Source organism: Dromiciops gliroides, chromosome 2 (assembly GCF_019393635.1).
Source record: "Dromiciops gliroides isolate mDroGli1 chromosome 2, mDroGli1.pri, whole genome shotgun sequence".
Taxonomy (NCBI): Eukaryota; Metazoa; Chordata; class Mammalia; order Microbiotheria; family Microbiotheriidae; genus Dromiciops; species Dromiciops gliroides.
Genome location: NC_057862.1, coordinates 388,782,822 through 388,796,807, shown reverse-complemented (window position 1 = coordinate 388,796,807; position 13,986 = coordinate 388,782,822). Strand labels below are relative to the sequence as shown.

General features: G+C 43.3%; 1 protein-coding gene across 1 annotated transcript in view; it reads left to right on the top strand.

The window, feature by feature from the left end:
- Window positions 1–2,394: 2,394 nt before the first annotated feature.
- Window positions 2,395–13,986, top strand: part of LAMC3 (laminin subunit gamma 3) — an 86,453-nt gene continuing 74,861 nt past the window's right edge. Inside the window, exon 1 of the mRNA XM_043985224.1 lies at window positions 2,395–2,796. Coding sequence (XP_043841159.1) covers window positions 2,418–2,796 — 379 coding nt within the window. The 5' untranslated portion in view covers window positions 2,395–2,417. The remainder of the gene's footprint in view (window positions 2,797–13,986) is intronic.

Below are 13,986 nucleotides of genomic sequence, written 5' to 3'. Positions count from 1 at the left end.
TAGAGTAGTTATTGACTCCTTACTTGAACAGAAAGAGAGGAAAAAAGACTGAGACTGAGTCAGTGGGGTCTTTTGTAGGCACACCCTGTTCTCACTTAATAGCAAAGCAAAAAACCTGTGTTTGACACCTGGAAAATGCAAAGGAAACAAGTTGTAAAATGCTGCTCAGTTGTTTTTCCAGTCACATCTGACCCTTCATAACTCCATTCGGGGTTTTCTTGGCAAAGATACTGGAGTGGTTTGCCATTTCCTTCTCCAGCTCATTTTACAGATGAGAAAACTGAGGCAAACAAGGTTAAGTGACTTGCCCAGGGGTTACACAAGTAGTGTTTGAGGCAAGATTTGAACTCAGGTCTTCCCGACTCCAGGCCCAGGACTCTATCCACTGCAATACTTAATGCCTGTTAAATTAGACTGTCGAATTTCTCAATAGATATTTATTCATTTGTATTAAATGAAAAGAACATTGCATTAGCATCTAATTGAGGCTTTCTCCCCAGTGAAGTCAGAGAATTAGAAAGAGCAATGAGAAAGGAAGTGTCCAGACACTTGAGAAGGTACCTAAGGAATGGCAGCTAAGTCCAGAGAAGTCCAGAAAAAGTCCAGAAGCCAACCCTGGAGGGGAATAAAAATGTAAGAAATATCATGAAGAGGCAGCTAGGTAGCACAGTGGATAGAGTACCGGCCCTGGAGTCAGGAGTACCTGAGTTCAAATCCGGCCTCAGACACTTAACACTTACTAGCTGTATGACCTTGGGCAAGTCACTTAACCTCAATTGCCTCACTAAAAAAAATAAAAATTAATAAAAATTTAAATTAAAAAAATTTAAAAAAAAGAAATATCATGAAGTCAGAACTGTACAGACTAGGGAATTCATTGCGTAGGTGAGAGAAGAAGGAGTTAAAGATGACTTTAAGGTTTTGTTTGAGTTGTTTGGGTAACTGGGAAAATTATGACAATGTTAACAGTGATAGGGAAGCTGAGAGAAGTCAACAGTTTTGAGGAGACAGTAGGGGGAGATGACTTTCCTAGTCAACCAACTCCAATGGCTTCCCATTGCCTCTAGAAAAAATACAAACCCCTCTCTTTAGTTTTGTTGTTGTTGTTGTTTTTAGTGAGGCAATTGGGGTTAAGTGACTTGCCCAGGGTCACACAGCTAGTAAGTGTTAAGTGTCTGAGGCCAGATTTGAACTCAGGTACTCCTGACTCCAGGGCTGGTGCTCTATCCACTGCGCCACCTAGCTGCCCCCTCTCTTTAGTTTTTAAAGATCTACATGACCTGGACTTGTCCTATCTCTCCAGCTTTATTAGATATTATTTCCGTCCCTATTCTTCATTAGAAGGCCAAACTGACCTCTCAGTTCATCATTGCTGATACTCCATCTCCTGTCTCCATGCCTTTGCATTGAGCATTTCAGATGCTTGGGATGCACTCCCTAATGATTTCCATCTCACAGAATCCCTTTTACCCTTTAAGATTGAGCTCAAGGGGGCAGCTAGGTGGCACAGTGGACAAAGTACTGGTCCTGGATTCAGGAGTACCTCAGTTCAAATCTGGTCTCAGACATTTGACACTTACTAGCTGTGTGACCCTGGGCAAGTCACTTAACCCTCATTGCCCTGCCAAAAAAAAAAAAGACTGAGCTCAAGCACCCTCTTCTGAATAAAGCTTTTCCTGATGCCTCTAATTGCTAATCTCCTCCCTTCCAAACAACCTTCAATTTAATTACCTTGTGCAGATAGACATATATCTATGTATTTATCAATTTTATTTTTGTGCTATCTATTTATATACATATTATTGTCTCCCTCATTAGAAAATAAGTGCTTGACATGTAGAGATTGTTTCATTCCTTATCCTTGAATCCTCCATACCTGGTACTGTACCTGGTACCTACTAGGTAGGTACCTGAAGAATATTTGTTGATTGACTTATTCAGACCATGTCTCCCTGCAAATAGGAAGGGTTTCTGTATCATTAATTTTATTATTGTCATTTTAATTTCGCTCTCTTTTTTCATCTTGGGCAGTTAACATGACAATCATCCTATCTAACAGAAGAGGAAACTGAGCCTCAGATGGGGAAAATGATCTGTCTGGGCATTCTATAGCAAGCAGAGGATAGAGTGGAGATCTGAATTCTGAGCCCTAGAAAGGCTAGCCGGCAACATCCTCCTTGTCTCAAGGTAAAGGAGCAAAGGGAAAATTCCATCCAGTCTTTGAGCTAAGATTAGGTCTTCGGGCATTCCCAGGCACGTCCACAAGATGGAACTGAGCGCGAGGGAAAAGGCCCCTCTTGTGGGAGAAAAGGGGGCCTGTTCTTCAAAAGCATTTGTCTTTCCTGGAGGAGGGACCTGGAGCCCAATCCCAAGTGAGTAAAGAGAACACAAGGAGAGGGCATTCTGAGTCTTTCACCATGGAAGAGTTTCTTAATCTCCGTCTGGGGATCCTGCTCTGTCTGGGCCTCCAACTGGCCCATGGGGGCATGGATGCTTGCTATGATGGGCAAGGGCACCCACAGCGTTGTCTGCCAACGTTTGAGAATGCGGCATTTGGCCGTCATGTCCAAGTGACCAACACATGTGGCACCCCACCCGAAGAGTACTGCCTCCAGATGGGGGCCCCTGGAGACACTCAGCTGTGCCACCGTTGTGATGCCAGCGACCCCGACCACCACCACAATGCCTCCTACCTGACCGACTTCCACAGCCAGGAAGAGAGCACGTGGTGGCAGAGCCAGTCCATGGCCTTTGGGGTCCAGTACCCCAACTCAGTCAACATCACCCTACAGCTGGGTAAGTACAATCACAGGCTCCCTTCTCACTACTTGTCCTGCTTCCCTATCAAATGCTGGCTCAGCTCTACCAGGTCCAGAGAAAGTGACAGCAGAAGCTTTGCAGACAACAATTGCTAGGGCAAGATCTGGACAACTGGGTGGGGGTAAGGGAAAGGGCAGTGCGGTGGAACTTGGAGGGAAGGTTTCTGTTACATTGAAATTGGGGGAACAAAAAAAAGAAAGAATCGGGGGAGCTTTCCCTCTCTGGCTCCCCCCTCCCTCTCCTTCCATCCCTCCCATGGAAACCAAAGTTGGGCATTTGACTGATCAGCATGAAGAACAATGATCTTACCCTCTATGCCCACACAGGACAGAAGTAAAAATGGATTTTCTTTTTACACTGGGGCATAAAGGTGAGAGTGAAGTCTCCTACTCCAGAGTGGGAATGGTGGTTATTTGCAGAGCATTGGTCTAGATGAAATTAAATTTTCTCTGTAATGAGTGGCTCTCTTTATTCACCCCTAAATTGCCAGCACTCAGAATTTATGATGGCGCATGGGGTATCTCTGATGAGGTATATACAGACATTTATATACATTTCTGTCCATCTGTCTGTCTGTCTGTTTGGGTAGAGGTGGGCTGGGTCATCCTACGCAAGGGCTCCTAATCTTTTTGGCATCATGGATCCCTTTGGCAATCTGGTAAAGCCTACGTACCTTTTCTCAGAATAATGTTTTTAAATGCATAAAATAAAATACATAAGATTAAATAATAAGCCAATTCTAATGAAAGACAGTTATAAAAGTACTTCTTTTTAAAATTCATAGATGCTAGGTTAAGAACTTCTGTGCTAAGGAAAGGGATTTTATCTTCTGGGGCCCAAGTAATTAAAATAATAGCCCATCTGGGTGCTAATCCCCCCCACATACACAAACACACATTCACCAGCAAAATACATCAGGAATCTGTCCTTATTATTTATTTGGGCCAAGAACAGCCTGATCCATTGTGGTTCCAGATCTGGCAATTATCCCAAAGAAGGCTAAAGAGGGCTCCCCACATGGGACTGGGGTCTCTACAGGGCCAAGGCTGCCCGGAAGCAGGAGAGATATAAGCCCTGGGCCTGCGGAGGTGGGAAGCTGGGGAGAGAGCTGGCTACCCAGGGATAGGACTGGCTAAGAACCAGAGCTAAGGGGGAAGGAATTTGGAATCTGGGACAGGGAATGGGGATGAGGATGGGGAGGGAAGTGGGGGAAGACATATTGTTTTCAAGTCAGAGATGCTGATTTGATTAAATGGGTTACATGTGTCTTATGACCCTAGAGACTCATTATGAATGAGGCCCAGAGCAAAGGCAATGGTATTCAAATTCCTGGACTCTACTACGTCACATACTTAGCCATAGCCCCTCTTGCTATGCTATTTATTCAGCCACATCCTATGTTTGGCTGTCATATTCTACCATATTGTGGAATATTTTGCTCCATTATAATTTTGTTTTGTTTTGTTTTGGTTTTGTTTTGGTGAGGCAATTGGTGTTAAGTGACTTGCCCAGGGTCACACAGCTAGTAAGTGTTAAGTGTCTGAGGCCGGATTTGAACTCAGGTCCTCCTGAATCCAGGGCCGGTGCTCTATCCACTGCACCACCTAGCTCCCCCTACCCCATTATAAAAGCTTGAAATCTTAGTTTTCTGATCAATAAGAAAATTAAGACACTCATTGCAAGGTGTTTAAAAATCCCTAAAACTGTACTAAAGCAGGACAAAGCACATGAGTGGTATTCTCTACAGCCTTCACATGCTATCATAATACACCAGAAAACAGAGCCTTCTCCAGTCCCTGATACTAAAGAGAAATAGAATGTGGGCCTTTGTTGGCCTTGAGTGAGTGCCAATAGATTTCAACTTTAGCTAAGAAGAGGTGAGATTGTGTAATATTTCAGGAGAAGGGGGGCCCATTTGTCATCATGTTGATATCAAAACCCCCACCCACTCTGTGGTCTCACTCCTAAGGATGGGGCTCCATGTGCAAGGTTCAAGGCCAAGGCTGTCTTGAACAACATAGCTAGCAGAGTGAGCTCTTGGCTCATCTTCAGCATGGACGATCCATGGCAAGGAAAAGAGACCTTGTCCTTTTGCCTTGCTTTCTGCCCCAGGGAATTTTTGGAGGAGGAGTGTGAGAGGTCAGCACTGATTAGGGGTCCCCAAGGAGAAGGGGGTGAAGGACAGAAGTGAAGAGGGCAGGACATCCAGAATGGGATAGAGGTCACTGCTTTCCCAGCCCCCTGCAAGCTCATGGACATCTGTTCCAAATCCCCAAGTTGTTAGGCCTAGCCTTCCTGTCTGGGATGAAAGGCAGTAGCGTCTGGCCAGCTCCCAACACCTCCAATGAAGGGTGAGCAAAGTCTTTACTTTGTGGAAAAGGGATGGATGGAAGGGCTCGCTAATTAATTGATCCATTCATTCATTCAATATTTACTGAATATCTGCAAAGTATTGGATATTGATGGAGATATAAAATTGGATAAGACATGGCCTTGCCCTCAAGGAGCATACAGTCCAATAGGAAAGATAAAACAAATGCATAAATAATTATCATATGGGGTGATATGTGATTAATGACATGAGAGGGTGAACAAAGTGCCATAGGAGCTAGGGGAGAAGAGATCAGTTCCATCGTGGGGATCAGGAGGGAGGCTTTCATGGAGGAGATGACATTTAAGCTAGGTTTTGAAGGCTGGCTCAATAGTCATTGGTTCAGAGGGCAGCTAGGTGGTGCAGTGGATAAAGCACCAGCCCTGGATTCAGGAGGACCTGAGTTCAAATCTAACCTTAGACACTTGACACTTACTAGCTGTATGACCTTGGGCAAGTCACTTAACCCTCATTGCCCTGCAAAAAAAAAAAAAGACAACAACAAAAAATAGTCATTGGTTCAGAGTAGTGTGATAAGAGAATATTGGGGGACTAGTGAGGGAAACAGTATGAGCAACGACACAGAGATGGGAAAGCACACAGCATTGTCAGGCAATAGGAGCTAAATTAGTTTGGCCCAAGCTTAGGGTCCTATAGGGGAGTGGATTCAGAGAGTCAGAACAGAAAGGGACCTTAGGTCATCTAGTCTGGGCCCCTCACTTTATAGATAAGAAAACTGAGGCCCCAGAGAGAGATTAATAACACAGCTAAAGTCACACAGGTGATGAGTTAGTGACAGATTCGAGATTTGAACCCAGGTCTTCTGATGTCCCAGATAGCACTTTATTCCACTTGCCTGCACAGGAAATAAGACTAGAAAGTCTGGGAATTGTGGGAGGCCTTGAATGTCAGACTGAGGAGTTTGAATTTTATTAGGTAGGCAATAGGGAGCCCCTGAGCTATAGAGTGTGTGTGTGTGTGTGTGTGTGTGTGTGTGTGAGACACAGGAGATCCTGATCAAAGTCATGTGTTCAGACTGTTAATCTGGCGGCCGATACAGGATGAATTGCAGAGAGAAAGGCCAGAAATAGGAAGATGAGTTAGGAGGTTATTGTAATAGTCCTGGGGAGGTAATCAGGGCCTGGATTTATAGTGGCTGTGGGAATGGAAAGGAAAAAAGAGAGATATTGCAAAGCTAGAATGACAGGTATGAGGCAATTGATCGCATGTGGAGGGGGAAGGGTAAAGAGAAGCCTGGGTGAATGGAGGGGGTGGGGAGTGCCACTAAGAACCAGAGCTAGGATCATCATGGGCTTCCCAGAGAACTGCATCTTGGATCTTTCATTTTTGGAGAAAGGAGATCTGAGGCCTACTACCTAATTCATCAGGTGGATAATTTAATGGATCAGGGCCTCAGTTTCCTCACCTACAAAATGGGGATGATAATAGAATCACAAAATTGCACAAAAATCTCAGAGCTGAAGAGGTCAGGAGCCATCCGGTCCAACCTATATCTGAACACAAATCTCCTCAACACCAACCCTCACAAATACTTGAAAACTTGTCGTTAGAGGGAACCCACCTCCCAAGTCAGTCCGTTCCCTTTTTGGGTAACTGTCATTAACTGTTGTCCCTCTCCACTCCAAGCCATCCTGCCTGCACATCATTGCCAGAGTGATTTTTCTAAAGTGTAGGTCAGACCACACCCATTTCTCAATTTCTTCTAGGGTCTCCTCCTATTACTTCTTTTTTTTTCAATTTTTTTTTTTTTTTGTGAGACAATTTGGGTTAAGTGACTTGCCCAGGGTCACACAGCTAGTAAGTGTCAAGGGTCTGAGGCTAGATTTGAACTCAGGTCCTCCTGACTCCAGGGTCGGTGCTCTATCCACTGCCCCACCTAGCTGCCCCCTATTACTTCTGAGATCAAATATAAACTCCTCTGTTTGGTGCTTAAGGCTCTTCCCAACCTGAACCATTCCTCTCTTTCTAGTCCCCTCCCATGTGACACCCTTCCATGACCCAGTCAAACTCTGCTTGCTATTTCTAACCCATAACACTCTATCTCCTGTCTCCATGTCTTTGCACTGGCAGTGCCCATGCCTGTAATATTCTCCTTCTTCATTTCCACCTCCTAGAATCCCTAGCTTCCTTCAAGATTCAGCTCAAATCCCACCTTCTGGAGGGAGGCCTTTCCCTGCTCCACACCTGCCCCACAGCTGCCAGTGCCCTCCCTTCAAAGGTTACCTTGTATCTATTCTGGATGTTGGGCAGGGTAGAATGCTGGGCCTGGAGTCAGGAAGATTCATCTTTCTGACTTCAAATCTAAATCTAGCCTCAGATACTTAACTAGCTGTGTGACCCTGGCCAAGTCACTTCATCTTGTTTGCCTGAGTTTCCTCATCCATCAAATGAGCTGGAGGAGGAAATGGGCAAACCCTTCCAGTATCTTTGCTAACCCTAACTCTAACCCCAAATGGAGTCACAAAGAATCAAACAGACACAACTGAACAACTGCTTCCTCTCATCTATCATCTGATTGTCTACCACCTTCCACCTGGATTGGCCTTCATTGTTCCAGGTTAATTCCAAATCCAGAGGTCTATCTCTGTCTCTCTCAATTAAAGTTTGGGTGCAGTGGGGCAGCTAGATGGCGCAGTGGATAGAGCACCGGCCCTGGAGTCAGGAGTACCTGAGTTCAAATTCGGCCTCAGACACTTAACACTTACTAGCTGTGTGACCCTGGGCAAGTCACTTAACCCCAATTGCCTGACTGAAGAAAAAAAAAAAGAAAGAAAGAAAAAAAGTTTGGGTACAGCTAGGTAGCACAGTGGATAGAGTGCTGGCATAGAGTCAGGAAGTCTCATCTTCCTGAGTTCAAATCAGGCCTCAGAAACTTAGTAGTTGTGTGACCCTGGGCAACTCACTTCACCCTATTTGCCTCAGTTTCCTCATCTGCAAAATGAGCTAGAAAAGGAAATGGCAAACTACTCCAGTGTCTTTGCCAAGAAAACCCCAAATAGGGTTATAAAGAGTCATACAGGGGCAGCTAGGTGGTGCAGTAGATAAAGCACCGGCCCTGGATTCAGGAGTACCTGAGTTCAAATCCAGCCTCAGACACTTGACACTTACTAGCTGTGTGACCCTGGGCAAGTCACTTAACCCCAATTGCCTCACCAAAAAAAAAAAAAGAGTCATACATCCCATCCACTCTTCCTCCTTCTAGGCCTGCTGAGAGGCCCAGCTGGACTGGGGGCCTGTGGAGTAGGGAGACATTGATCCTATAGGGTAAAACCATAAGAAACGACTGAACAACAATAATAAAATGCCCTAAATTCCAAAGAGACTCCCAAACCTTTGCTTGGGAGAGGTCAACTGAACCCTAGGCATCTCTCCCAAATGATCCCCTGCTTTATCTGTTGGCCTAAGTGGTTTAGGCGTCATAGTCTAGGATAAATCTGCTAAATCTGTTGTTTTTACTAACTCTGACCTAAGAGTGCCCTTGGAAAGGATCTTAAGGTTCATCCAGTCCAACCTCTTCATTTTACAGATGAGGAAAATGAGTCCCAGAAAAGGTAAGTGACTTGCTCAAGGTCACCCAAACAACAAGCTGACAAGGCAGGATATAAACCTAGGTCCTCTGACTTCAGTGCCAGTCTCTTTCCACTGTCTCATGAACATTTGAAAAAGTTCCTGACTCCCAGGCAGAGGTTTGGTTTTGTTTTATTTTGTTTTCCTTCCGGGAGGGACATGGAGCCAAATGAGACATGTTAGAGAAGGCAGTTAGACAGTGGAAAAACAACAGTCGATGATTGCTCTCTCCCTGGAACAACCAGTCTCACTCCTCACAGTCCTCAGAGAAGGCCTAGGATACCCCATGACAGTCAGTGAAGGACTGGCACTACCAATTCCCCCCCCACCCTAAGTGCGTGGCTATATATGAAGCTGGAAATGGCATCCCAGACAGTGGGAGCTGGGTTGCCTTGGAGAACACTAACCCTGAAGCCTGAAAGAGACCTCTTCCCGCCCTGCCTCTGCCCCCCTCCCCAAACTTTGTCTAGAGTCTAGCTTTATTTGCTTTGGAAACTTGGTGGGGGGCCAGGGGACAAGCTCCCTGCTCTCAGCTCCCTCCAGATTTGGTCTGGAATGCTGGGTCCTGGGCAGGTCTATTGGGTCGGATCAGGGGTTGTTTATTGACATGACACCCCCAGTGGCTCCAGCCCAGTGGGCGGAAATAGCCCAGCCGGTTGTCCCCTGATTCCTCCTTTGTACTGGCCTTAGCAGAGGCCCTTCCTGGGTTGGCTGCTTCTGCTCTTCCCTTCCTCCCCATGCAGGACAAGGGGCTCCAAGGGGCTCCAAGGGGCTTTGGGAATCTCCCAGGACAAACCCATCCGCTCTTCCTCCTTATAGGCCTGCTGAGAGGCCCAGCTGGGCTAAGGACCTGTGGAGTAGGGGGACATTGATCCTGTAGGAAAACCACAAGAAACATCCCCAGAAAGAAATGGGAACGCCCGGGAAGAGACCCAACCACAGCGATTGCATGGAGAGCTCTTAACAGCCCAGAGGGAAAGGAGAGCCCACAATAGCTTGAGGCAGCAAGATATAGGAGAGAATCTGGACCCTGACACTTGTTTTTTGTTTGACCTAAGTCAATAATGAGGATAGCTCCATTCCTCTGGTGCTTCCAGACTTTTACTTAATCTTATTCAATTATTGTATTATTATTAGTATTATCCTATGAGTCTTATTATTACACCCTGTACACTATATTCTGTCTCTTGTCTCTGGGTCTTTGCAACAGACCGGATCTCTCTCAGGGGCCTGGCTGAAGCAGCTCCATCAGTATCTTGCAGTTTTTATCCAAGCCCCACAGGATATGTGGGATTCATCCAATCCTGAAACACTTCCTCCACTAACACCTGGCTTACTCAGTCAATAAAGTCTAGGCCTCATTTACACTCAAATCACACATTTGATTGTTCCATTTCAGAACTCAATCAAAGAGATGTTCTAACACAATAAGGTTATGGGGTGTTGAATATCTTGTTGTATATATAAATACACTCTTCTCATGTAAAAAAATAAACAAAACACTTTTTTTTCCCTTCAATCACTCACACGTCTTATTCTTTGGGACCCCATTATGAGGTTTTCTTGGCAAAGATATTAGAGCAGTTTGCCATTTTCTTCTTCAGTGGGTTAAGAAAAACAAAGGCTAAGTGACTTGCCTAGGGTCACACAGCTAGTAAGTGTCTGATATTGCATTTAAACAAATGCCTTCAATCCACTTCAATCCACTCAGCCACCTAGCTACCCCACCTATCTGCGTTTATTTCCTTCCTCTACTAAAGAAGGGACTTTATCATATGGAAACTTTGAGTTTTCCCAGCACTTGGCATAAGACACTACATAAAGCAGATGCTTAATGAATGTTTCTTGAAATCAAATAAAATGAAGAGGGAATAGAGACATGGTCCCTGTTCTCAGGGAACTTATAGTGCCGTTAGGGAAACAGTCAGTCAGTTGGTCAACATGGAAGACCTGTGTTCAAATCCAGCTTCAAATGCTTTCTAGCTGTGACCCTGGACAAATCACTTTCTAAAAAATCTCTGCCTCAGTTTCTTCAACTTTAAATGGAGATAATAACAGCACCTACCCAAGTTTGGTATAAGGGTCAAATGAGATAAGTATTATAAAGTGTTTTGGGGCAGCCAGATGGTACAGTGGATAGAGCACCAGCCCTGGAGTCAGGAGTACCTGAGTTCAAATCCGGCCTCAGACACTTAATACTTACTAGCTGTGTGACCCTGGGCAAGTCACTTAACCCCAATTGCCTCACTAAATAATAATAATAATAATAATAAATGAATAAATAAATAAAATAAAGTGTTCAGCACAATGCCTGGTACACAATAGGTACAATATAAATGCTTATTCCTTTCCCCTTCTCCTGGGGATACAGATGTGATGTTTAATATCTAAATTGTGGTTGCCTTAAATTGGAAGCTTTAGCACCAATCCTTGGGCATTAAACATTTTTTAAAGCATACAGATATTCCCATAGAATTCAGAAAGTTAAGAAAAAAGCCTATTTAGCCTAGAGTTCCAGCCTGGTCTGGTTCTTCCTCAAATCCTCTGCCACAAGCCTGCTTCAATCATGAACTCTCTCCAGCAAACTGATTGTGGAAGCTTTTTATAGGTCTGGAACAGAGGCGGTCCTTACACACTGCTTCAAGCTGATTGGTTGGCATCATCCAAATCCATTGGTTCTGAAGGTGTTCTCAAGGTGTGATTACAATCCAATTAACTTGAAGCAGGCTAATCAGCAGTTAATCACTCTCACTTGATTCAATCAGTCTAGATTAATCTCCAGGTGGGTCTTTGAGTACCTGCTAAATCTCATTATTTCATCACATTCCCCCCTTTGTTTCTTCTAGGAACAGGTGTTCCTTGATGAAACAGTAAAAAATAGCTTTGCCAGTAATCAAATCAAACAATGAAAGTTCTTAAAAACATGAATTGAGAAGAAAAGAATTTTTTAAAATCTTCATTTCATCACCTTTTGTATCATCTGCCTAATTATCCTCATTTAAAAATTTGAGGATAATAATGATAGCAAAAAATGTGAAATGATCACAAAAACTGTGAATTTGCTTTGAGTCGGAATATAAGTTACAATGTACAATGATTCCAAATAAAATTTTTTTGCAAAAATAGTATTTCTAGAATTAATTTACACTTATCATAGTAATCAATTTACCAAGGAAATACCTTATGTAATTTGATCAAATAATCAGTTGGAAAAACAAAACACAATCTTAAAAGAATGAAAATCTCAATGAAAACAAACTCATACTATTAATTTCAAAATGTAGATACAATGGCATAAAAAGGAAACCTTTATGTAACATTTGAACTGACATTATTTCTCTGAGTGAATTTAGAACATTTTTGATTTCAATATCTAAAATCTCCACATCTCATATTAATATCTTGCTGTCTACTTCTGCATTTCGGCAAAATATGTGCCAGTTTATGGCAATAGAAACAGATTCTTGAAATATGATGATGATAAAGTTTCTCTTGTTTTTCTTCAACCCCTTTATTTTCTCTTTCATAACACCAATGCTTTATAAAGTTATTAGTTAAAGGCAAAAGCAGGTAAAGATAAATCAAAACAGAAAGTCCACAAAAATGAAGCATTAACATACTTACAAACATAAAATTTCTCACCCAATGTGAAGATTAGAAGGTTGAGGGGTTCAGCAATCCCTTCGTGGTTGCCAAACTGTGATGTTTAAAATCTAAATTGTGGTCGCCTTAAATTGGAAGCTTTAGCACCAATCCTTGGGCATTAAAATTTTATTAAAGCATACAGATATTCCCATAGAATTCAGAAAGTTAAGAAAAAAGCCTATTTAGCCTAGAGTTCCAGCTTGGTCTGGTTCTTCCTCAAATCCTCTGCCACAAGCCTGCTTCAATCATGAACTCTCTCCAGCAAACTGATTGTGGAAGCTTTTTATAGGTCTGGAACAGAGGCGGTCCTTACACACTGCTTCAAGCTGATTGGTTGGCATCATCTAAATCCATTGGTTCTGAAGGTGTTCTCAAGGTGTGATTACAATCCAGTTAACTTGAAGTAGGCTAATCATCAGCAGTTAATCACTCTCACTTGATTCAATCAGTCTAGATTAATCTCCAGGTGGGTCTTTGAGTATCTGCTAAATCTCATTATTTCATCACACAGAGAAAGGTAAAATCATAGTGCCAGCCCTCAGGTGGTTTACATTCTAATATGCTGTAACACATGGAAAGGTAAACAAGAAAAAACTCATCTCAACTGAAGACATGAGGACTGGGGAGCTGGAGGGAAGAAATGTCCAAAGGTTCACTGGATCCTAGACCTAGAGCTGAAAGGGACTTAGAGTTCATCTGGTCCAAACTCCTCATTTGGCATATGGGGAAACCGAGTCTCTGAAAGCGACTTACCTGAGGTCATACCAGTAATAAATGGCATAATGCTTGATATTTGCAAAACACACTTTCTGAGCCATACTACAGTCCTGTGAAGAAGGGCAGGGATTATTGTACCCACCTAACAGATGAGAACAAATGAGACCCAGATACTTGTCCAACTTCAGAGAAAACTAAGACTGAGCCTGAAAAACTGAAGTTGAATAAGGTGAGGTCTCTGTGGGGGGGGGGGGGGCGGCAGGGCAAGAAGGCAAGGAAGGAATCGGTACTGATCTTAACTAGGAAATCAGAGTGTTGGAGTGAAAAGGAGTATAGTACTGAGAATCAGGAACTCGGGTTTCAGTCCTGACTCTACCATTAACTAGCTATGTAATATGAAAAAGTCAGTTCCACTCTCTAGGTCCCAGTTCTCCTACCTGTAAACTGGATGGGTAAGACTAGATAATCTTGTAGATAGATCCCTGTTAGTTCTAAAATTCTGAATTATGTGAAATAGGAATTTAGAGCTGAAAGTTAGAACTTGATCTCAGAGATCATCTAATCCAACCCCATCATAGCAATTGAAGCTTCCTGAGGGAAGGACCTGTTTCATTTTCATAATCATATCCCTAGGGCCTACCATGATGCCTGGTACCTTTTTCTTTCTTTCTCCTTTTTTCCTTCTTTCTTTTTTCCCTTCCTTTCTTTCTCTGTTCCTTCCTTCCTTTTTCCTTCTTTTCTTTCTTCCTTCCTTCCTTCCTTTCTTTCATTCTTTCTTTTTTAACTGGATCTGTGATATCTTTCATAAAAGGACCTCCCTTCTAGGGAACTCCCCCTACCAATGC